Consider the following 23,736-nt stretch of genomic DNA (forward strand, 5'->3'; position numbering starts at 1 on the left):
AAAAAGTACTAAGTATGATCTGAAAGTGAAAAGAGACAAAACAACAAAAAGATTTTGTAGAGTGGTGGCCCAGTGGATAAGTCATCAGTCTCCCACCTCTGTAGTCGTGGGTTCAAATCCTCGTGTTTGCAAAGATTTTCCCAATATTGTTCAGGTAAATGAATGAGATAAAAGTACAAGTACTACAACTACCTCCGACAGGGTGGTGGCCCAGTGGTTAAGTCATCAGTCTGCCACCTCTGTGGTCCTGAGTTCGAATCCCAGTGCCTGCAAAGATTTTCCCAATATTATTCAGTTAAAAGAATAAGTATTACTGCCTAAGTATCTAATTGTATAAGTCTTCAGTGGTGGATGAAGCATTTTGTCAAAAAAATGACTAAGTGTTTCACCCAATTTCCTTGGATAAAACGTTTCAACACCTATGTATAAGTGGGGCACGAGTTGGTGTAGTGGGTTGCACACTCGCCTTTGCACGGAGAGAACGTGAGTTCGCTTCCCGGTGTCGGCGGTTCACTGACCAAGCAAGCGGTCGAGGGTCGGCCGAAGGCCGACCCGAGAACGCCTTTCGCACAGACAGGTCCCTCCAACATTCTTCCGAACTGCCGAAGGCAGTTCGGAATATAACCTTTTACTGAAAAGGATGACTAAGTGTTTAATATTAATTAAAAAGTTTTTTCTTTTTTTTTTTCTTATTCCATTTACCAAGTCTTCTTTCCAATCATTTTCAGCCAAACGACGGCAGCGGGAATCGAACCCAGGTCTCCCAGATGGGATTCCAGTGATCTAACCTCTGCACCAACCAAGTGACTACACTTTCCTTTGTAATCATTTCAGTGTCTTTCCAAGAAGTCCACAGAAACAACTAAGTGAAAAAGTGTCTCGAACGGGAATCGAACCCAGGTCTCCCAGACGGGAGTCCGGTGAACAAACCTCTGCGCCACGAATTGGCCATACAACCACCTGGTGAAATCTACATCCTACATCACCGCCACCCACAGGTGAGTCTAAAAAAAAAAAAAAACAAGATATTTTCTGCACAGCAAAATGAATGTCTTTTAAACTTACTTTTTTTTTTTTTGTCTTCAGGTGTCCTCACTCTCCATGCTTTGGGAAACATTTTAGTTGGAAGACTTTCCATCCCACAAGTCATCCATTTTTGCCTTTGTCACTAATCTGAAAAAATAAAAATAAAAGTTGACAGCAAAGTAGCTCTTGTTCTATTATGTGACCTTGACTTTGAGATATAAGAAATACTTATTTTCATTCCAAAACGTTTTTTGTAAGGGGATGTGGCTACACACGCACTATGATCGCTGCAACAAGGCGAGGCATCACCTACTGACCCAATACGAAGGCGACCGGTCAGGGCGGTGCTTCATCCGCAAGCTGCTCCCAAACCTACTCCATCCTGTCAGAGAGACCACAAGAAAAAAACATAACCAAACGATGTCATTTTTTTTCAAAGAAAAAAGCCTTACTATACTGTGTCATTTTTAAAGAAATAAAAGCCTTACTATATATAAATGGTCATTACCAAAAATAAATAATTAAATCAAGTCGTCAGATATCACCAATATTACTGGAAAGAGTGACTTTTCACAAGGATTTTCGTTAGGCAGTGGCTCCTTAGTTGATAACCGGTCAAATAGTCCCAGGGGTTATACAGCCGGTAACCGGTCAAATAGCCTACATGGCCCCATATGGCTATTTAGCCGGTAAGAATTCTGTGTGGGGTAAATAATAAGAAACTACGGCGACAGAGCCACTGCCTAAATAAGTCAGTAAATTCCTATTCACCTAATGTTAAAATCTATCAATTGGCAATAACACAACAAATTTCAATAAGATTGGTTGAATGGTTTAGAAAATCCCCTATTCACTCAATGTTAGATAATAGTAATTAAATCCATATAAATCTGATGTTAAAATCTATCAATTGCATGCTAATTGAATTAACTGTCCATCTGATCTTTATCAAATTTGGTGGGAAGTTTACAACATTTATAAAATAAATAATAACTGCGAAATATTGAGTATTTGTTAAGAATTATTGAAATTATAGCCAAATTTCAATTCGCAAAATGGGCTGACTTTGCCTATAGCTTTTTCTACTCACACTGTACTAACACTTATAAGTGTTACATTCATGTAGATTAATTGCTTCTACAAATATAAAGATGTTAATGACTATTATTTAGGCAGTGGCTCCGTAGCCGTAATTTCCTTCTATTTACCCCACAGAGAATTCTTACCGGCTACTGCCTTTTCGTTTTATGACAAATGGTCTATAAAGGAATTTCGAATTGGAAAAGTCCTCATTGAGCCGTCTTTTATGTCCTTGTACGATCTTTGAAACGATTAAAAATCACTAAACGTAATTCGATTTGGAGATGTTATAACTGCAAGTGGAACTAAATCTTTGTAGAAGCTTGCAATGTAGAATTTCTTACCTTGTCGACATGCGTCGAGTACACAAAAATCAGCCAACGTAAAAGACAACTTCTTGGTGGACTTCTGTTCATGTTCTTTAACAAACGTGTCTTGGTTGGAGCTGATACAAATTAGGCCGTCTAGATCATGCGATTAAAAACCTGAAAAGACGTTTACAAACAAAACAAAGTATATAAGCATAAAGCGAAAACCATTTTTTTTCAAAGTCTTTTCCGGTCCGTTCTACTTCCGGCTCACCAATGTGACGTCAGTTCAGGGAACGCCCCTGACTTTTTTCCCCTTTCTTTTTCGTTAAATATAATAGTTTGAAATGAAAGCCTAGTCTTATGGGATGCTACGCATTTATATCAAATCAAAAGCCTTTATTGTCACAATACACAGCTGTGTTATAAACTAAGTCTTTATTTTAATGTTTGCCAGTCAGGCAAAGGCTGCCGAAGTAAAGTGTAGCCAATTTGTGGTGTAGAGGTTAACTCACCTGTCTCCCAAGTGGGTGGATAGGGTTCGAATCCCGGGTTGGGAAACATTTTCCCTAAGTTGTTTCTTTATATTTGTAGTCAAGACATTCCAATTATGACAATGTGAACTGTGGCCAAATTGTGGCGTAGAGGTTAGCACACCTATCTCCCACGCTGGTGGCTGGGGTTCGAATCCCAGTTGGGAAACATTTTCCCTAAGTTGTTTTTACATATTTGTGGTCAAGACATTCTACTAATGACAAAGTGAATTGTGGCCAAATTGTGGTGTAGAGGTTAACTCACCTGTCTCCCAAGTGGGTGGATGGGGTTCGAATCCCGGGTTGGGAAACATTTTCCCTAAGTTGTTTCTTTATATTTGTAGTCAAGACATTCCAATTATGACAGTGTGAACTGTGGCCAAATTGTGGCGTAGAGGTTAGCACACCTATCTCCCACATTGGTGGCTGGGGTTCGAATCCCAGTTGGGAAACATTTTCCCTAAGTTGTTTCTTTATATTTGTAGTCAAGACATTCCAATTATGACAATGTGAACTGTGGCCAAATTGTGTCATAGAGGTTAGCACACCTATCTCCCACGTTGGTGGCTAGGGTTCGAATCCCAGTTGGGAAACATTTTCCCTAAGTTGTTTCTATATATTTGTAGTCAAGGCATTCCAATAATGACAAAGTGAACTGTGGCCAAATTGTGGTGTAGAGGTTAACTCACCTGTCTCCCCAGTGGGTGGATGGGGTTCGAATCCCGGGTTGGGAAACATTTTCCCTAAGTTGTTTCTTTATATTTGTAGTCAAGACATTCCAATTATGAGAATGTGAACTGTGGCCAAATTGTGGCGTAGAGGTTAGCACACCTATCTCCCACATTGGTGGGTGGGGTTGGGTGGGGTTCGAATCCCAGTTGGGAAACATTTTCCCTAGTTGTTTCTATATATTTGTAGTCAAGACATTCCACTAATGACGAAGTGAACTGTGGCCAAATTGTGGTGTAGAGGTTAACTCACCTGTCTCCAATGTGGGCAGCTGGGGTTCGATTCCTTGTTGGGAAACATTTTCCTTTAGTTGTTTCTATATATTTGTAGTCAAGACATTCCAATAATGACAAAGTGAATTGTGGCCAATTCATGGCGTAGAGGTTAACTCACCTGTCTCCCGTGTGGGCAGGTGGGGTTCAACTCCTGGTTGGGATATATTTTCCCTTAGTTGTTTCTATATATTTGGCATAGAGACTGTTTTGTTAAAAATAGTGTATAGAAGAGGAATGTATAGTAAGCTTATTTTTTTGTTAGAATTATAGACCGTGTATAGTAAGGCTTATTTATATTTGTTCAAAAATGACCACGTATAGTCAAGCTTTTGTTTGCTGGTGAGTGAATTCACTATTAGATCTTTCGCATACTTTATTTTGAAAAGTGTTACCGGAATTTCCACCGCGGAAAAGCAGAGCCACGGGAAAATACCAGATAGGTGAAATTATATTTATAATAATCAACGTGTTTTTTTCATTTTCCTTGATATATATTTTTTGTAATTAATAAACAAATATTTAGTTGTGCAAGAAACCGTGACGATCTGTAATCAATACTCTTACTTCCGGGGTTCAGCACTAATTGTCATCCTATTTGTTGATATAACTGGATTTCTTTTCTCTTTGGTTAAGAATTCCACGAACAAAAAAGAATGAGCACGGAACATATGAGGACGTTAGTAAAAGTTATCAGAGATATGCTTCCTGTCGTTACAAGCGGGATGTTCCTCATCACCCTCACGTCGTGTGCAGTATTTGGTCTCCACACCTACTTGGACGTCTCTCAGGAGAGCCTCAGTGTTGGGGCCAATATTTTCGTAAAAGGTCACGTGCACACACTCTTCACGTACTCTTTCTACCACAGAACCCCCACTCACCTACTCCTCAGCCTCTGCACCATGCTATTCCTTAGTGGTAGTTTGGAGAAAGGATTTGGCACAGTTCGATTCCTGGTTGCATGCATTGTGATGTCCACCCTCACAGGTTTATTATATGCCTTCGTGGATCTCCTGCTGGAAAGCAATGCAAATGCAGAGGGTTTGTTGCCTTTAGCCCTCGCTTGTGTGACCCTCACCACAACACATACCAAGATGACCAATGGATTCCTATGTGGGGTCAGTTTCCCAACCATGGTGCTCCCGTGGCTTTTTGTCCTCATCACCAGCATCTTCATTCCTCACGCGGTGCTCCCCTGCAGCATCATTTCCACCTTAGTCGGATGGGCGCACGGGAGAGGGTGGTTCTCCCTGGTGGATATCTCAGAGACCAGGGCCGGACTTGTGGAGAAGACGCCGCCCTTCCGACTGCTCAAGAGCATCAGGCTGGTGCTTTTTGTCCCTGCTTCCACTGAGGACAGAAGAAAAACACTCCTCCCTCAAATAAACCCAACACCTGGATCCTACCCAGTGCAAGCCTATGTGCCAGTGTCAAGCGCCAATGTGGCAGTGAGCGCTTCAGCCGGGATGCATGAAGGTTGGTTGAACCATACCACTGCAGTATCCGGATCAACAGCCCCAACTAATCATCAAGTCTTAGCCCCGGGCATCAGTGGCACAGGTCATGGACACAGCTGCACACACAATCATCTTGCTCACAGTCATGGACATCTATAATTGTCTCTTTTCTTCTGTACAGTGTAAAATAAATGTAATTTGCATATTAAAAACACATTTGAATACATATTTAGAGAGGCTATGAATCAACTCTTCCTCTGAAGAACAAAAAATATATATATTTTTTCCTTATATGTTATACTTAAATTAGGTCATGTATATGCCAAACAGTTGATTTGAAGTTGTATGTGTAATATTCTGATTATACGTGTGTCAAATATATACATTAATGCAAACAAAAAAACTTAAAGCACTTTGGTTTAATGCGTTTTTTTAAAGATATGTCGCACAGTTTTGGACGGAAAGCACCGAACAAAATTGGCAAGAGAAAACAAAATTATTCGTCCCAGGCATCTCCATAGATATTCTTCTTTTCTGCAAAGTAAAAAGAGTATAATTTAACTTTTTTCATAAAACTTATTCCATTTTGATTAATTTAGTGATTCTTCCTACCGCTTTTTGTTGATCTCACTGGCTCTCTTTCAGGGGCCGTTTTGAGCAATGAGTCTGCCTTTTGGGTGAGTGTGACCTCATAGTTTTCTCGGTTTTTCACACGCAGGTCCTCATAGAGAATGGACTTTCGTTTTGGTTCATCACCTTTTTCATAGAACTGAACTGGAGATGACAAGAGGAGAAGTTGGTTATCAACCCTTGTTAAAAAAAAAAAAAAAAGACGACCTAATGAGATGCTCTCAGTAACTGCAAGTAAACCTAATTCAAGACAAAATTCAGTCCTAACAGTGAACTCAATGGCCTTAGATGCATCAAGTGGTTCTTTTTGTGGGTTTAGTTGTGAATTCTACTGCAAATCATGCAGACATAACAGAATAAACTTAGTGTCTTACAGTAAATTATAATAACATGGCAAGAAAGGAAATAAAATACCCCAAAAATTTAAAGTTACTCAAGATTCTACATGACTGGTTTAAGAAATCAGTATAACATGCCTTGGGGAAAAAAACAACAAACAAAACCAACGTCCATTAATTGAATATTTCTGACTACAATAACTATTTGAGGCAATCAAATGATTTTTGTAACTGTCAATGAGATTAGTCTGATATTTCCGCTCTTTAAGGTTTCATTTTTCACTGTGTATTGGTTAATTATCCCATTGCAAGAATCCAGATTTTGAAACGACCTCACAAAGTTTTTCTTTTATCGTTCTTTGTCTACTTTGGCATCGAGAAAATTAATTCTTGCTCAATGCCTTAAGTGTTACCTTGGGCATCAAAGTCATCTGATCTTTGTCGGCCAACAGGTGGTTTGGGGTTAAAACCATATTCACGGGCATTGGCTGAAGCTGGCATCTCTGCTGGTTGGAACATGCCGTCATAGCTCGGGGTGTTAGGATCACTCATTTCTGATTGAGCACCTTGAAGACTTGAGACAAGAATCACAACATTCTCATTGGTACCTTGGAGGTTCAACAGTTAGATTTTTCTTTTTAAAAGTGTGGTGTTAGTGGAAGTACACACGGCTCTAATGAAAGTCCTGTCCTCTGCCGTAAGCCCTGTCCCAGAGGAGAGTTGTCAAGCCTTTTGAACTTCTCCTGACACGTCTTCATGTATGACATCTTCCCTCCTATATAGCCACAAAAGCCAGCAACTGGGAGACCGGAACAGAGACACAGACATCAGTACTTATGTTGTATTTCAGACATCAGAACTTATGTTGCATTCTTGACCACCTTGTCTACAAACTTACAGGCCAATTTTGGAAGAGATCCAAACCTGGGCGAGGCAGAAAGAGACCCTGAACAAAATATGTGGAAAAAACAATTTTAACTATATTGCTCAATTCTCTTACCTATGACTGCAGAAGTATTGTCTGTGTGTGTGTTCTTACCTCTCGCAACCAGGGCTTGAGTTATGGCCATGCTCAAAACGGAAAAGGGCACCGCTGGAAAGAGGAAATACTTGATTTTTTTGTTTTGTTCCATGACCTGACAAAGCTTAACTCTTTGGCTTTCACTGACAACTATAGATGTCCAATCCATTTCAACTGAGAGTTAAACATCAATTGGACGTTTATTGCCGTCAATAACACACAACACACACTCTACTGGCAGTGAAGAAATTAAAGTATTGATAACTTATGAATCATGTTTACTGTGGTAACAGTTATTCCTAAGAGTAAAAATTTTATGCATAACACACTTCTGGTCAATGAATGAACTTCAAACACTTTGCCAACTCTGGCCTATTGGCATTGATGGATTTTTGCTGATATTTGGATTGAGTGAACACTGATGCTAAAGAAACTTACATCTGTACCAAAAACTTTCTTTGTTGCACTCCCGAAACACCCTCTTCTCTTCCTCCGTGGGGATGTAGTCGAGTCCCACCGGTGACAACTGGAGAGCAACAGAAGGCACTTTTAATCTGGTTACAGCCCACCCAAACACTGGAGGCTAGCAGGCTAACGCGTTAGCACATGTCGTATTAGCATAATTTTGATCTTGCTGCTTACCTGTGCTCCTTGGCGCTGCGGCTCTTCATTGAAGTCTGCAGTGGTAGGTGACATGTTGCTGGAAAATGGACAACAACAGCACGATTCAATGCATTTGAAACAGTAAGAAATGCAGACGCTACAGTTTAGAGGAGGTTTGGCGTGCGGAACAATGTCATCCCCGAATGTGACGTAACCGGAAATGGGAAAGGTGACTTCTGTAAGGTGAAGAGTGAACTAGGTAAATTAAATTAAAATATGCCAAATTAAAATTTAGAGGAATTTGTAACGTAATTATTTTCTTTCGTTCCATTATTTATGTTTTGAAGTTCTCACAAATGTTTACGTCTAGCCTTCAGTGTTTCAGTTGTTTCCAATACACTTAGATTTTGTTGTACTTCTTATCTTTAACACTAGATGGCCCTGGTCAAGTACACACTGCCTCTTCAATAATATAGGGTCAAAACAAAAACTATTTTCTTTTACATAGATAAAGTCATTCCTTCAGGAGAATCAGTTGCAAAACAATTGCAGATCAATCAATTTAACATATTAAAACATAATAATAATGTGAATAACTCACTGGACACTTGATATTTTCTCTTTTGGTTCGCAAAGTTGGTTTCAGTAGCGTGTGTTCATTCATTCATTTATTTTCTAAACTGCTTTAAATAAATATATTTTAATATTCTTTCTATATTACCCTGGTTTATTTGATTGATTTTGGTAACATTTGATTTGTTCACTGCTATTGTGAGTAATAGACATCAAATCCATTTAATCTGGGAAAGATGGTATTGATTGATGATATTTCACGGCCATTGATGGCACTAGAAGTTGAATCAATTTTTACTGGGAGGGCTAACAGCGATCCTTCTCCATTCATTTATTTTCTGAACCGTTTATCCTCAAAAGGGTCACGTGGGGTGCTGGAGCCTATCCCAGTTATCTACAGGGAACAGGCCTCCCAAATTGGTGGAAGCCAGCCAATCACAGGGCACGAGGACATGCTCACACTCATATATAGGGGCAATTTAGAGTGGTCAACCAGCCTGTTTTCGGAATGTGGGAGGAAACCAGAGTATCCGAAGAAAATCTACGCAAGCCCGGGAGAACATGCAAACTCCACCCAGGAGGACTAGCTGGGGATCAAACCCACGATTCCAGAACGTTGAGTTTGACGCTCTAACCACGAGCTGCCAATTGAACAACTTATTCTACATTTATAAACACATCACACAAAATTAAATAACATTCTTAAAGATTAATTTAAAAAAAACGGATGTTCTAAAACTGATAACAGAACACAAACACAAAAAATTGATTAGCTTCTTGCATACTGACACAGATTCTATTAATAATTGTAATGCTCTCATGGAAACAGAATTTCCACTGCAACTTTCTCTTGTTTCCTTTGCACTTTTTATTAGTATTTTAAAGCCTAAAAATTGCACACCCTGACGTTAACCAATAGGCAGCTCTTTGTAGACAATCAATAATGTGCCACAATACTCAACACACACACTCAATTAGTTGACCACGTGGCAGGATTGGCAGATACTGCTTCCTTCAATATTAGGTACAATAATGTGAGTCAGATTCCAACACATGTAAGAGAACAGATTACAAGAAATTCACGGAGGACTGAAAAAGGTGTGTTTATCTTATCTGTAAAAACGCTCAGCAATGTAAAGGTGTCTACTGACCCTCCGCCAGCTTCACACTCCACTTGTGGGGACGCACCATTTGACAATCTGAAAGCAGCAGGAAGGCAACAATGGATGCACTTAAACCACCTGAGGTAAGGAGATTCATATTTATACTTTTCAATTTTTACGGGTGTATATGACCTTTTTTTACACTCTTTTTTTATAATTGTATTTGACTTTTAGCCAGACACTTCTACAATATAATTTGTTCAACCAACTCCTAACACTAATACCATGTATTTCATAGAAAACATAAACAACATTTTAAGGTTGCTTGTGTCTTTTATGGTTAATAAATCTCACCATCATAAATTAATAAAGCGAAGTAAAGTAAGCAAACGTGAGCCTTTTGAGGGCAGTATATTGCAATATATGCAAAATCCCCAAACATGTCCTCTTTGGAAAAGTAATAATATATTTTTCGATATGAAATAAATATCATCTAGCTTCATGAAACAAAAATACAAAGTATGAACATAAAAACATGCTTATCTACAGTTTTCTTATTACTACATTTCATTTGTTAAAAGACAAAACAGCAATTGATTTTTAAAAACTAAATAACTTACAATTATACCAATACTGATGACAATGTGCTCTTGAATTTGAAATATTTTAAAGAAACTATGGAAATCAATCCAGCTTTATTTCTGTGTCATAGCAATGTGCCAATGGAATTTCACTGTGGACTGAATGACACCACATGACAATACAATAATCAATATTTTGTGGCACGTGAGCGGGTAAACGTGTGTAGTACAACTGGCGTGTTTTTTTTAACTATAAATAAACAACTATACACCATTAATTTATTTGGAATTATAATGTACTGCAAAAAAAATAGCATATTGGAATATTCTCATGAACTAGTGTGTCATTTTTCAGCAATCGGAAGATCGCGACGAAAGAAATGATATCAAAGGTCAGTTTTTGAATTGAATGCATGGAACCAAATTCTAATCAAATCGATACTTATCATGTAAATACTAAAGTAGAACAAAACGGAAGACTTGGGAACTCCACCCTCGCACTGATGGATGGGGAGCCAGAAGAGGAAGACCCTTGGGATTTGCCTGAGCTGAAGGACACAGGGGTGCCATGGTCAGGTAAAAAGGATTTTTAATGTCAATATAATGCGTATTGTATTCCGAAATGAGGCGTCAACCGAGAAGCCAAAGAGGAAGCATAGTACACAATTTTACTCCTGTCATCATTTACTTTTTATTATTATGTCACTGATAAAACAGCACTGTATTAGTGGAATAATATAATGGTAAATTAATGATAAGCTCAAAATGAATAGAAAGGTTTTGTCAATGATTACCAAGTGTGAATTAAGACAAAGCCTGGATCGGTATCAAAATCGATGCCTAGGCATGTAAAACAAATGCACCCACTTCACAAAAATAACACACAAAAATCAACCTGTTTCGCAAAGCTGTTATGATAAGACAAAAAGATAATGTTAATACTAGTGAACCTCATTGGCTTCCATTGACAGTGTTCACTGAGTCTGTTGTGGTGGTTATTTACCTTTTTACTTAAAATACATGGGGCGTTTATTATTATTAATTGTAGTCAAATATAAATTATTTACTATTATTTGGGAAAACAAAATTCTGTCGAAAAAAAAAACAGACTGCTCAGCCTGGTTTTTGAAACATAAAATCTTACATTTCTATTCTTTTTTTTTCTGAATGACACAAAAATCTTTAATATGCTTACTGGATTGCCTTTTGTTGCAATTCCTATGCTGTGACACTAACATTAAACTGACTAAAATATTAAATTTTCTTTTTTTTTTTGGTCAGCACTGGACACCAAAGGAAAAGTGCTAAGAGTTTTGGTGTCATTGGGAAAACTGGTTGTGCTGCTGGGACTCCTCTACATGTTTATCTGCTCCTTAGACATTCTAAGCTCAGCCTTCCAACTTGTCGGAGGTAACCATATTAATATATGAAGTGCATTTTGTCAACAAAACAGCAAATTTCATCCACCTTGTTGTTTATGCAGGTAAAGCAGCAGGGGACATTTTCCAAGACAATGCTGTATTGTCCAATCCTTTGGCTGGTCTGGTTATTGGGGTCCTGGTCACTTTGTTGGTTCAGAGTTCATCCACGTCGTCATCCATTGTTGTTAGCATGGTTTCCTCTGGATGTAAGCACAAACACACATGAGACCCTTTCATGCAAGAGGAGATGATAGTAATTATGTACTTTATGTTTTCTAGTGCTGACAGTTCAACTGGCCGTTCCAATCATTATGGGGACCAACATTGGAACCTCAGTTACCAACACATTGGTTGCCATGACACAGGCTGGGGACCGTAGTGTCTTTCGCAGGTAACTTTTCCAAGTAAATAAAATCTATAGAACTTAATGAATCTTAGTGACAAAGGCTCATTTGCTTGATTAACTCTTTCATACAAACTTTTTATAACAGACTGTTGATCCGTACTATACTATAATTACATCATGTTTTTATAATACATTAATACTTATTATTTGTGATAAGAAATAAAGAAAAACATACCTGCAAGTATACTGAAATTGAAATTAATTAATTCAAGAATTGGCAGCCCGGTGGAAAAGTGGTTAGCACGTGTTGGCCTCACAGTTCGAGGGTTCGATTTCAAGTTCATCGTCAGTGTTAAGCTAATCATAGCTTTTGAATGTATGTCCACTGCAGTGACCACTGTTCATTGAAAGGGTTAAAAATACTTCTTTTTTTTTAGTAATACATAAACTGTCCGTTTAGTGCCTTCGATAATGTCATTATTATTGCAGTGGTAGCTCCATAAATCATTTGCTTCAACATTCAGCAGTCAGCAATCCAAGACGTACACCAATAACACAGTAATTTATGTTGCTACCAACAGAAGCGTGCAAAGTTCATTCTCTGTTAATCTAAATAGTCTTTTCAACTGTGCACAGGGCGTTTGCCGGGGCCACAGTGCACGACTTCTTCAATTGGTTGTCAGTTTTGGTGCTGCTACCTCTAGAGGTCGCTACTGGGTATTTGTACGAGGTCACCAAACTCATCATCGAGTCCTTCCAGTTACAAAGTGGGGAGGCCCCAGACCTACTAAATGTAATCACAGATGTCCTCACTGATACCATTATAAAGGTATACATCATACATAAAATGCCTGCCTTTTATCTTGATATTGTAAAAACATGGAAACAAACGCTGTGCATTCCAAAGTCCAACTATTTTCTGAATTGCTTATCCTCGTGAGGGTGCTGGAGCCTAACACACCTAACAATGGGCACAAGGAGACGGACAACCATTCACAGTCATACCAAGAGATAAAAATGTATCACCTCTAATTGTATATTTCTTACTTGTTGTTTTCCTCTTTGACAGCTGGACAAATCTGTCTTGAGTGAAATAGCCACTGGAGATCCAGCAGCCCGAAACAAAAGTCTAATTATGAGGTGGTGCGAAACTTATACCAACATGGTAGGTCCAAACATTAACACGTTATTATAGTTTTTTGCTTTTATGCCTTCCAAAACAAGAACATTTTGTAATATGAGCCATTGACAAAATTGACTGTGGATAGCCTCATCTTGGTTCAAAGCGTATATCTCACGAAATAGAAAAAAGCAAAAAAGTTAACATCAAATAGTTGAATTGTTCTTTGAAACTATGGCTAACTTTCAGAGCCTGGTAAACGTGACTGTTCCTGGTCCAGAAAACTGTACATCTCCTTCATTGTGTTGGTTTGATGGCAACTACACGTCCACATTAAAGAACATTTCACAAACTTTCAACATCAAAAAATGTAAGGATTGCGTGTATTCAAAGTCATCAGTCCATACATACAGTTGAAATGCTGACAGTATAATCTGCGTTTTCAGGTGATCACCTATTCGTAGATGTGAACTTGTCCGACATGGCTGTGGGTCTCATCCTTCTGGCTCTTTCTCTGCTGGTATTGTGCTCCTGCCTGTTGCTTATAGTCAAGCTTCTCAACTCCATGCTCAAGGGTCAAGTGGCTATAATTATTAAGAACATCCTTAACACAGGTTAGTAGTAGATTTGAAGTTTTCTTATGGATGCAACTAATTCCATGTGGCTGATACAGCTACTGTAATGCTAACACTGTATGTGCACATGTGCAGATTTCCCATTCCCCTTCGGATGGGTCACGGGATACATTGCAATTTTAGTCGGAGCTGGAATGACATTCATCGTGCAGAGCAGCTCCGTTTTTACCTCTGCTATTACGCCACTTGTCGGTGAGGTCGCTGTCCATTCGTTCAATCATTCATTCCATTTGTAATTCATTCATTCATCCACCTTTACACAGTAAAGTGATGTATTGGAACATTGATGATTCTAACAGCTTTGTGGACGTACCTCTAGGTATTGGCGTCATCAGCATACAAAGAGCATATCCACTGTCTCTTGGTTCTAACATTGGCACCACCACCACAGCCATCTTAGCAGCCATGGCCAGTCCAGGAGATACTCTGGGTAACTCTTTACAGGTCAGTCATGTGACACCAACACAATATCCCACAATGAATGCTTTTTTTTGTGATTTTCTGGCACCTAAATAAAACTCACTGATGGCATTGACAGATTGCCCTGGTTCACTTCCTATTCAACATCTCTGGCATCATTCTGTGGTATCCAATTCCATTCACCCGATTCCCCATCCGGTTGGCCAAAGGCTTGGGCAACATCACAGCTTCCTACCGCTGGTTTGCGGTTGTCTACATCATATTCTGCTTCTTTCTTCTACCTCTCTTTGTGTTTAGTCTGTCCTTAGCTGGGTGGCAGGTCTTAGCAGGTGTGGCCTGCCCAATAGTGGCCTTTCTCATCATTGTCATTGTCATCAATGTACTGCAGAAGAGGAAACCCGGCTGTCTACCGGCAGTGTTGCGTTCTTGGGACTTTTTACCGCTTTGGGCACATTCTCTGGAGCCTTGGGACAAAGTGGTGGGTGTATTCACTGCTAAATGTTGTTGTTGCTGTAAATGCTGTAATGGGGAAGAGAATAAAGGGCAAGAGAAGAAGGTGTGGCCCACAAAAGCGTACGATAACCCTGCCATGTGTATTGACAAAGAAGTGGAAAAGGATTTCAAGATCGAGTTAAACTGTCAGACAGTAACCAAATTTTGAGTTTTTCTTGCATGTAAAAATGTAACAAGGCACACTGTTGCACAAGATTATCATATTATTGATGTCTTTACTAGATTATTTTATATAATGTCAACTGAACAAGCTGACGATGGCAAATGCTTGACAATGATGGAAATCTACTGTACAAATATAACCGGATATCGGTGTTCTGCTTTAAAACATTCTTTCGATTTCCAACTATTCTCAGTGTTTTCTTAGATTCTTATCAGCATGCATTATTGATGTTTTGTAGATATTTTCAGTTTAAAAAAAAAGTTTTACAATAACACAGTGACCTCCTACAACATCATTTTGAGGTGGAAAATGTTTTTTTGTGATCATAAAAAGTGATTATATTTATTGAATTTATATTTTTATAAATTGAGATGAATGTCCATCTAAAATAAACCTCTTCATCCTGAGTCAAGTTTGCTTCATTATTTTGTTCTACTATAATATCCATTTAAATCTAAATGCATTAATTTCCTGATTCTAAAAATAAAACCCATCCTGGAAAAACGCACATGTCCTGTCACGTTAAGTAACAATGTGCATGAGTAATGTGGACAGACATACAATTGATCATTAATTGATCAGAAAAACTACACACACACACGTGCACTGGACTCTGTATGGCGGTCTTCTCGCTTGATGATAAGGCAATCACACGTGCTTTAGTGATACAGGTGTGCACATTGTTCACGTGAGCATGACAATAACTTACAGCATATATTCGCATTACCTCATCATTAAACTTCTTGGTTCTTAAATGTTTAAAAAATGGCAAATGCATCTTCTATATCAAGTTTCATATAGTCATTTCAACTCTAAGTTAAAAACAATGATGGAAACAATGCTTACAATATGAAGAACTTAAACGTCTTATTGTCTCAGAGCAGTGGTGACCAAACTGGTCCTTGAGGGATGATGCTGTGTGTGCAGGTTTTTGTTCCAACCAATCCAGCACAGACACTTGGACCAATGAGATTTCTGCAGAAAACAAGAAGCACCTGACTGCAATCCATTGATTGCCTTTGTAGGACACCAGATTGGTGAAAAGGTGTCCTTAGAATGGGTTAGAATGAAAAACCCCCACCCACTGCTGCCCTTTGTGGAATAGTTTGCCCACACCACTCTGAGAAGCTGCTCATAATAATACAGGTCAATTATTGTAATAGACCTAAATTATGAGCTTCTTAGTGTAATTTTCAGTGTATTAAATGACCAGCAGAAGGCACTCGTGAGCTCTTGTTGAAAACAAATCTGGGGGAGGGGGCTTCCCTTAAACTCATTTCATCTCAGTTTCTGAACCAGTTTATCCTCACATAGGTTGCAGGGGGTGCTGGAGCCTATCCCAGCTGACTTTGGGGCAGAGGCGGGGGACACACTCTGAATTGGTGGCTGGCCAATCACAGGGCACAAGGAGACAAACAATCATTCACACTCAGGGGAAATTTAGAGTGTCCAATCAGCCTACCGTGTATGCCCACGCAGGCCCGGGTGGAACATGCAATCATCACACAGGTGGGTTGACCTGGATCTGAACTCAGGTCCCCCCCACTGTGAGGCTGATGGGCTAAACATTCAGCCGCCAGGCTGCCCCCTTCCCTTATACATGAGATAAATCAAAACAGTAACAACAGGATTACAGTTATTTTTGTTAAATTGTTTCCATATAGGTTACCAATACTTTTTGCCAGTTGTTTGGAAGCATTGTTTTTACTTTTAGACATGGTAATAATACCTATCAAAGTAGCAAAGAATAACTCATTTTAGAAGAGTCAAATAAAATAAATACAACCTATGGACCAACTCATGAACCTGCCGAACTTGTGAGTTTGAAAACATTTATTACAGTCTTTATCTAATACTGATACAAGACTTCAAATGATGGTGCAATAAACTGCATGGTATCTTTTCAGAAAGAAAAAAAAAAGTACAACACTGATCAACACTGATATCTACTATTCAACATAAGCAATGGCAACAGATTACTCAGAACTTTTGGAATTAGAAGCCCTTACTGGTGTTGCATTTGTCATTCCTAGTACTAGTGCTAAAATGAGCTAAATTGTCTAACTAGTGAGGACAAAATGCATTTTACTGCATTGACCTTGAGAAGGATATGAAAGATACTGAAATAAAAAGGATCTGAATTCCTGTGAGTCATCTGATGGCTTGGCCGTGGTAAGATTGTGAGTGTGAATGGTCGTCTGTCTATCTATATGTTCTAACGGCTGAGTGGCGACCTGTCTAGGGTGTATTCTGTCTTTTGCCCAGTGTCTACTGAGCTCCAGCAACCCTGACAAGGAATAATGAATAAATTATTTCCCTTATAAAAACACTCGAAGTCATTGTTGGACCAAAAAATATAATTTATTTCTTTGAAATTCAGAGGCAATGTGCGGTTACAGCCATCGCAGATTATTGCTTTCATCCACCCTATCTATACACAGCCACTAATCTTACTGTACATCTAATAGCTTGTTACAATACCTGCTAATGAAGCTTGGTATAAATTCTAAACCATTACAATCATTCAAATAAATTTTTAGCACCATTCAGCATGTTATACAAAAGGGGCTGAGGAATCTTTTCAACATATTTGGGTTATTGCATAATCTATGTGCATCTTTCTGGACGTCGCCTGTGCAAAAGTTTGTGACCTGCGCTTGCATATCACATCGGTTTGTCTGCATTTGTTGAAGGGAAGGACACAATAAAAGCGAGACAAATGGTGTTGATGTTTGAGTGGGATTGCTTAGAAGGGAGGGGGTCCGTAATAGGCTGTGTAGGCCGCCACGATGCCTTGCGTCTCGGCCATCTCGTCACAGCCCGTGTGCAGCTCGCAGACCTCTCTCAGGCTGCAGAAGTATGGAGAAAAATGCGTGATTGACATGCATTGATTGAGGATTGAAGACATTTTTTAAAACTATTCGTACCGCTCCATCTGGTAAAGGGAGAGGGGGGCTTGGCGTCTTGTCCTCAGCAGAACGGAAGCCACGTCACGCTTCATGAGCACATGAGAATCTTGGGTCTCTTGAGTGTCTTGAGCGTCTTGAGCGTCTTCAGGGGGAGTAGCAAAAAAACATTCAACATGAGTACTAGTTCTTAAATATGTACTAAGAGGGACACTCTTGAATTATTCCTCATAGTAGGAGGAATTTTGCATCTAAATTTTAAGATAAAACGAGCATTTATGGAACTCTCATACAGTGATAGTGTTGAAAGTAAGGCATTTAAATGAAAACGCTATTGTACTTCCTACAACATTTTGTCCTTGCTGGGCTGCAACAAATAAAGGTTTCTATCCTTCCTGCAGAAAAAAACAAGTAGGAAGCCACAAAAATAGGATTGCTCCAAAATTTGGGACTTACCACTTGTTAATTCACCCTTTCACAGGTTTTTATCTGGGGATGGTCCTCTATCACTACACTAATAGAAAATTATCAATATTTTTCAGTCTGATATGGCTCTGGCAATGTCGTGTGGCATCAAAATATTTAGAAATCATGTTAAAGATTTCAACTGAAAAATAAACTTAGTAAATTCCGGTAAGTTACATCACACGAGCTTTTGTGAGCCTTCTGTGTTATTTTAGTTCATATTTACAGTCAAAACTACCGATATGCATCATTGGCCTACCTTCATTGCTGGCTGACTCAGATGAAGAGGAAGAAGAGGAGGAAGAGGAGGAAGAGGATGAGGAAGCAGAGTCGGAGTTGGAGTCAGAATCAGAGTCTGACTCAGAATCAGAGTTGGATTCGGAGTTGGAGTCGGAGTCAGAGTCGGATGAGTCGGATGAGTCGGAGGATGAGTTGGAGGAGTCAGATGCTGAAGAGTCTGCGTTGACTGCAGCATCGCCGTTGTCTACAGCATCGCCATTGTCTCCGGCATCGACTTCGGCGAGGTCACCGTTGTCTGAGTGGTCTGAATCGCCATCGACGTAAGACTGTACTTCGACAACTGTTGAAAGGATACGAAACGGTAATCATGAGCAAATTTCACTAGCCGCACAAATCCTGATGTTCTGAAATGTTCCTTACCTCCTGTGGCCCAGCACATGGACAGGAGAGCGCAGATAGCGAGGAGGCTGAGGGTCTTCATGTTGTCTTGAAGTTGAAGTGTGAGTTCTTCGGTGGGTTCGTGAAATGAGCTTGTTGGTCCTACTTCTAGTCGTAGGATGCGAGCACCATTATATACTCTTGTCACTGACCAGATCCAGACAGTAAGGTCACCCTCTGATTGGTTGGGGGATCACATGTCAACATGTTTCCTTTTGCACTTGTCGTGGGAGGTTGCCACAAAAACGCCCACTCCAGCCCCGGGACCCACTCCAAGAATTGAGTCAGCCCAGTTCAGCCTCTCAGTCAAACCAAAAAATTCTTGGCCTCTTTTGTGCTGCAAGCAAATCAAAGTTATATAATCACATCATAACTCTATGGTTGCAACCAGCACGACTTAAAATCGATCAAATTTCATTTCAACCATTTTCAACGTATATGCAATAAAGTGGAAAGCACTACAGAGGTTTTAACAGTCAGGCCCTTGCACAAACTCAATTAGTATGTGATTACTATGAAACTTTAAATTCCATGACAATCATTAGTTTCACAATTTAGTTGTTCATTGTTGAAAAATATTCTGAGTGCCAAATGATTGAAGATGGCATCCTTTACCAATACAGCACAAACAACTAAATGTGATGTCAATAATATCTTATTTCAGGGACTATAAATCATGCTATTTTTCATAGTTTGGCCTCCAACTAATTATAAGCTGCTTCTTTCTGACCAGAGGTTAGGCCTTACTTATATAAAAAACAACTGTAAATATTAAATTAACAGGTGCCTATTTAACATGTCGTTCTCCATTTAACTATTTTTTACTTGAAAGTATGTTTGTTCTCGGTTTATGATCAAACAAATAAATTTTTGACTGGGAGGGATGGCTAGCAGCAATCGGTCGATTTAAAGATCAATGGGATACAAGGATAGATTTTTATGTTGAAACTTTCTTTCATTGTGAATGGATAGCAGTGAACATTCAGATGGGAATGATGTCAACTTGTCATTTAAAATGCCATTGTCAATGAATAGGCTTGTTTTGTTGAAAATGTTGTTATTTCTAGGGGTGAAATACAGTATATGAACTATGTTAAAATGCGAAAAGATGGGAATGGGATGAAAATAACTCGGTATGATGTGAATCTGTGAAGTGAGTTTGTCATTAGAAATAAATTTGGATATCCCGGGGGTTGAAGAACATTTTTTGGAATGAGACAAATACCCCTCTGGATTTGAATATTATAGTTTTGGTTTGACCCTGGACTGGGTTCATCTAACTTTCATTATTTACTATGGGAAATGGTATCATCTTCTGTCCAGTTATCATCATTTAAACATATGGGAAGTTGATCGATGTTCCAGGACATTTTTTCAGCAGAGTACAGATGTTCCACAGCACGTAGCCTTCTCCATCAAATGACTGTCAAGATCTTGGTTTCATTCATCTATCTTGGATTCAAATTATTTTATTTGCAGCTCAATTAGCTTGTGCATTGAACACAATTGGATTTTAATCGTGTGTTACTTCAACACAGTCAAGGTTGCCAGTTGTGCCATTGCTCTCCTTTTCCAGCAGTGTTTTGCCCTAAATGGAATACCCCACCGCCACAAACCCCAAACTACAGTGCGAGTGTACCACAAGCTTCTAATCGAATGACACGGAGAAGCGGCCAGGCTCATTATGCGACAGACTTAATTAGGGTGCTAGAGCGGCCTGCCACAGCCGCGGGCAGGCACTATTTAGGGACACGCTCAGAATTTGGCACCAACCACTACTTGGCAAGAATAACCAGTGGCCCGATAGACCTAGGCCTCGCGCTTACACGCAGCTAAATATATGGAAATGGAAAGCGTTGCTTTATGGTGATATGCACATGGTTTTGGACGCGAGCTATGGTTCAAGTGTGAAGAAAGCTGTGGGTCACTTGATACATAAACAATGATCTGAATTGTATTATAGGCGCAAACAAAAACGTTGGTTATCTAAGCATAGGGCGACGGTCAGACCCCGTCGTGCTTCAAAGCCAACAAAGTGTCGTCCTTGTTTCAGCTGGCGTAGTCTGACCTTGAGGCCCCTCCCTTTTCGATCGTCTAGTGTTATTCTTGGTGCCAGGCATTTGTCTTGGACAATGAGCTGTGTAATTTCAATGTCTAGTGCTGTTTTTTTTTCATGTTGCATGAATGGAATTCAAAGAAGAGTTGTCGTGACTTTCTAAAAAAGCCGATAATTGCATTATTTGTGGATTTTGAAAATGCTTTTGGGATGAAGACAGACAAAGAAGACAAACAGGCAACTGGATTTGCAAATTTTTCAGATGTAGAATTTAAAAAAAACATTAAAAGTCTAACAGTTAGAAGTCAGAGAAATAATGGCTTGAGTTTTTAGTGCACGACGTAAACATTGCGCATCAAAGATAATTGATAACACTGGTTTATATTTATGCTGACATGGCTTTTTAGAAGGCTTAGATGTTACTTACATTCCTTTATAGTTGGGCCCGGTTTGTATATTATGATGACAGTTTGACCCTGAAGCGAGTTCATTTTATTTCCATTATAGCCTATAGAAAATGGTATCTCCTCCATATGTCTTTAACTATATGGGAGGATGATGTGTGTTTTTTAAATTTATTTATTCAGTTATTTTTTTTTTGCATTTCAGTACATTGAGTACACAGATTCCACTACACGTGAGAATTGTAGCTTTTCTCCTCCATCCCGGGTCACAGGTTCATTTAAAAAACTAAGAAAAAGTCCCATCAGCAGTTTTTCCTCTACTTATTTTGTATTCAATACAGATCTTATCTTCAAAGAAATAATCTATATAATTAGGTATTGATGATAATCTGTGGACATATAAAAATGGCCAATAATTATGAGCCATTCAGGGTAAGAATAAATGAATATTGAGCACATACCCTATTTACATTAGCCCACTACTATTTTTCACTGGTAGTACTAAAGGAATACTTTTTTTTAATTTATTTTTTTACAGAAAACGAAGATATTTGACGCATCTCTGATTTGTTCTCACAGCCGTTGAGTTTCGAAATACACCCTAAGAAGCTTAATAACATTTCTTAGGAAAGAATTGTTGTTGAATCAGTGGGAGCATTTCAAAACTTGGTGTTTGTCCCATGTTTTTTTTGTTTTGTTTTTGCTTTGGAATTCCTTTAAAAAACAAGCCATAACAATTGACCCATATAGAAACACATTCCGGGGTTATGGCAATAAAACCCGAATGTAATGCTAACATCTTGCACATGTACATACACCGTAACACCATAATTACCATGTGAGTTTCTTGGAGAAAGAGGTTTTTTTTCCTCTAAAAGCCCGCAGTTAACATGTCAGTCTTAAGAATTATTCTTCTAGTGACAAACAATAAAATAAAAATATTTATTTTAAAGAAACAGTCTTAGCACATTTAAAAAGCGAATGCAAATACTCTCCTGCATGCATTCATCTATTTAATAATTCTTAACTTCATAACTGAACTGTGCAAGCAAACAATATGGACAGATGGACGTATATTGTAATTAAATAATTGTTTGTCATGTCATTTATTCATCTTACCTCTCCTGCATGTCTTCCCTTACTTGTTTATATTGATTGACTTCACTCATTCATTTACAACTTATCCTCACAAGGGTCACGGGGGGTGCTGGAGCCTATCCCACAGGCATGCAAAGAACATACAAATTTCACATAAGGCGGCTTGAGTCTGGGATTAAAACCTTAATCTCAGAACCGTGTAGATATTGTAATTATTTCATTTTAGTATCATTGTCTAGATAAGAAAGTAGAAGATGGATGGATGAATTATGATCTTTTTTATGCCATACATCCAATAAAATGTTTAGAATAACGAACAAAGTGTGAGATTATTGGTGATGCATTTTAAATTTCCATTCATATATGTAGTCTAATCCATCCGGAATAAGTATGAACTAAATAATGAGAATCTCACTGCTATCTGTTTGACTTCTGACATACACTGCTCTTAAAAGTGTGATATTTCAACTATGTTTACTCCACCGCGACATTAAGAAAAAAATGGTTATGTCACATGAACCAAAGTGACTGTCTGGATGCCACCTGCTAGGGTTTCCCAATTCCGCCGGATGCCTCGGCTTGGCAATACAGCACCAACAATTACAGGATGTTGATTTCTGTCTGGACCTTGAAATTCCCTTCTTTCTTGAGTGGACAGTCCTGGGATGATCCCAAATGTTTTCTCTCACAGTGTCTTTGGCCAATTTCATTTTGAGTCCAGTTTTTTTTCTTTTTGACATAAATCATCAACACTCATCTACAAAAAAATCCAATGTGTCTGATTAGTAAGATTTGAGGAAATATATGAGTTAAATGAATTGAAACTCTAACGCGGTCAATGGCATGCAATGTTTTTAATAATGTGATGAAAAAGGAAATCTTACTTTAAAGTGTTATGTGGTGTCTTTTTGAATTCAGTTTAATTCAATTATTTAAGCTTGTATCCATTTATAAATGTGTTTGAAAATTGATTAAAAAGTGTAGGAATTACTAAAAATTGCAAATATTTGTGTTGTAATAACCAAAAATAGCCACTCACCTTAAAAGTTAAAAGGTCATAAGTGCACAAAAAAATAAAACCTGTGCACTGTAGTGACCACTGTCTCTAAAAAAATTAAATAGAATTTTTAAGTCAACCAATTTCGGTATCTTCGTTCAAGGTTTAATAAATTGAATAAGTTAACGGACTAAAATCAAGATTCTGGGTAAACTGGTCTTCGAACCCCTCAAACTAAAGTCCCATTTTCTCATATTAAG

General features: G+C 38.7%; 5 protein-coding genes and 2 long non-coding RNA genes across 11 annotated transcripts in view; 3 read left to right on the forward strand and 4 right to left on the reverse strand.

Moving 5' to 3' along the window:
* LOC144198219 (uncharacterized) overlaps window positions 1–999 on the reverse strand; it is a 1,815-nt gene extending 816 nt beyond the window's left edge. The window contains exon 1 of the long non-coding RNA XR_013326676.1: window positions 193–999. This is a non-coding gene — a long non-coding RNA (uncharacterized LOC144198219). The remainder of the gene's footprint in view (window positions 1–192) is intronic.
* Window positions 1–1,208, forward strand: part of LOC144198217 (uncharacterized) — an 8,489-nt gene extending 7,281 nt beyond the window's left edge. For 4 of the 5 annotated variants that reach the window (XR_013326674.1, XR_013326673.1, XM_077719126.1 and 1 more), the window contains exons 6-7: window positions 835–998; window positions 1,087–1,208. The gene's annotated coding sequence lies outside the window, so the exon portion shown is untranslated. Of the gene's footprint in view, window positions 1–728; window positions 999–1,086 lie in introns of all 5 variants that reach the window. The other variant, XM_077719125.1, reaches the window with a different exon arrangement.
* LOC144198218 (uncharacterized) lies at window positions 1,066–2,672 on the reverse strand. Its single transcript, XR_013326675.1, has 3 exons — window positions 2,451–2,672; window positions 1,344–1,408; window positions 1,066–1,173 (listed from the first exon to the last, which is right to left on the reverse strand). It is a non-coding gene; the product is annotated as an uncharacterized LOC144198218 (long non-coding RNA).
* A 1,678-nt stretch (window positions 2,673–4,350) lies between these two features.
* rhbdd2 (rhomboid domain containing 2) lies at window positions 4,351–5,631 on the forward strand. The gene is made up of 2 exons (XM_077719854.1): window positions 4,351–4,391; window positions 4,585–5,631. The coding sequence occupies exon 2, from the start codon at window positions 4,605–4,607 to the stop codon at window positions 5,562–5,564; it is 960 nt and encodes a 319-aa protein (XP_077575980.1). The 5' UTR covers window positions 4,351–4,391; window positions 4,585–4,604; the 3' UTR covers window positions 5,565–5,631.
* Window positions 5,632–5,809: 178 nt separating this feature from the next.
* LOC144198705 (OCIA domain-containing protein 1) lies at window positions 5,810–8,219 on the reverse strand. Its single transcript, XM_077719856.1, has 8 exons — window positions 8,037–8,219; window positions 7,833–7,920; window positions 7,413–7,466; window positions 7,272–7,319; window positions 7,043–7,172; window positions 6,787–6,947; window positions 6,018–6,179; window positions 5,810–5,939 (listed from the first exon to the last, which is right to left on the reverse strand). The coding sequence occupies exons 1-8, from the start codon at window positions 8,088–8,090 to the stop codon at window positions 5,902–5,904; spliced, it is 735 nt and encodes a 244-aa protein (XP_077575982.1). The 5' UTR covers window positions 8,091–8,219; the 3' UTR covers window positions 5,810–5,901.
* Window positions 8,220–9,792: 1,573 nt separating this feature from the next.
* LOC144197752 (sodium-dependent phosphate transport protein 2B-like) lies at window positions 9,793–14,884 on the forward strand. The gene is made up of 13 exons (XM_077718349.1): window positions 9,793–9,816; window positions 10,610–10,646; window positions 10,720–10,830; window positions 11,536–11,664; window positions 11,738–11,881; window positions 11,955–12,066; window positions 12,658–12,850; window positions 13,091–13,186; window positions 13,391–13,511; window positions 13,588–13,755; window positions 13,852–13,968; window positions 14,096–14,220; window positions 14,315–14,884. The coding sequence occupies exons 1-13, from the start codon at window positions 9,793–9,795 to the stop codon at window positions 14,855–14,857; spliced, it is 1,920 nt and encodes a 639-aa protein (XP_077574475.1). The 3' UTR covers window positions 14,858–14,884.
* Window positions 14,885–17,211: 2,327 nt separating this feature from the next.
* On the reverse strand, window positions 17,212–19,018 carry bglapl (bone gamma-carboxyglutamate (gla) protein, like). Its single transcript, XM_077719179.1, has 4 exons — window positions 18,904–19,018; window positions 18,503–18,823; window positions 17,800–17,923; window positions 17,212–17,721 (listed from the first exon to the last, which is right to left on the reverse strand). The coding sequence occupies exons 1-4, from the start codon at window positions 18,962–18,964 to the stop codon at window positions 17,619–17,621; spliced, it is 609 nt and encodes a 202-aa protein (XP_077575305.1). The 5' UTR covers window positions 18,965–19,018; the 3' UTR covers window positions 17,212–17,618.
* Window positions 19,019–23,736: the final 4,718 nt, after the last annotated feature.

This window comes from Stigmatopora nigra, chromosome 6, assembly GCF_051989575.1.
Source record: "Stigmatopora nigra isolate UIUO_SnigA chromosome 6, RoL_Snig_1.1, whole genome shotgun sequence".
NCBI classification, from domain to species: domain Eukaryota; kingdom Metazoa; phylum Chordata; class Actinopteri; order Syngnathiformes; family Syngnathidae; genus Stigmatopora; species Stigmatopora nigra.

Coding starts and splice junctions, on each gene's coding strand:
- LOC144197752 (XM_077718349.1), top strand. CDS start 9,793: ATGGATGCACTTAAACCACCTGAG. Junction 11,882..11,954: donor TAGCATGGTTTCCTCTGGAT/GTAAGCACAAAC, acceptor TATGTTTTCTAG/TGCTGACAGTTCAACTGGCC. Junction 13,512..13,587: donor AACTTTCAACATCAAAAAAT/GTAAGGATTGCG, acceptor CTGCGTTTTCAG/GTGATCACCTATTCGTAGAT.
- bglapl (XM_077719179.1), bottom strand. CDS start 18,964: ATGAAGACCCTCAGCCTCCTCGCTATCTGCGCTCTCCTGTCCATGTGC. Junction 17,924..18,502: donor TGAGTCAGCCAGCAATGAAG/GTAGGCCAATGA, acceptor CTCCCCCTGAAG/ACGCTCAAGACGCTCAAGAC. Junction 17,722..17,799: donor TCCCTTTACCAGATGGAGCG/GTACGAATAGTT, acceptor ATACTTCTGCAG/CCTGAGAGAGGTCTGCGAGC.
- LOC144198705 (XM_077719856.1), bottom strand. CDS start 8,090: ATGTCACCTACCACTGCAGACTTCAATGAAGAGCCGCAGCGCCAAGGA. Junction 7,320..7,412: donor TCAAGCCCTGGTTGCGAGAG/GTAAGAACACAC, acceptor TATTTTGTTCAG/GGTCTCTTTCTGCCTCGCCC. Junction 5,940..6,017: donor AGTGAGATCAACAAAAAGCG/GTAGGAAGAATC, acceptor TTTACTTTGCAG/AAAAGAAGAATATCTATGGA.
- rhbdd2 (XM_077719854.1), top strand. CDS start 4,605: ATGAGCACGGAACATATGAGGACGTTAGTAAAAGTTATCAGAGATATG.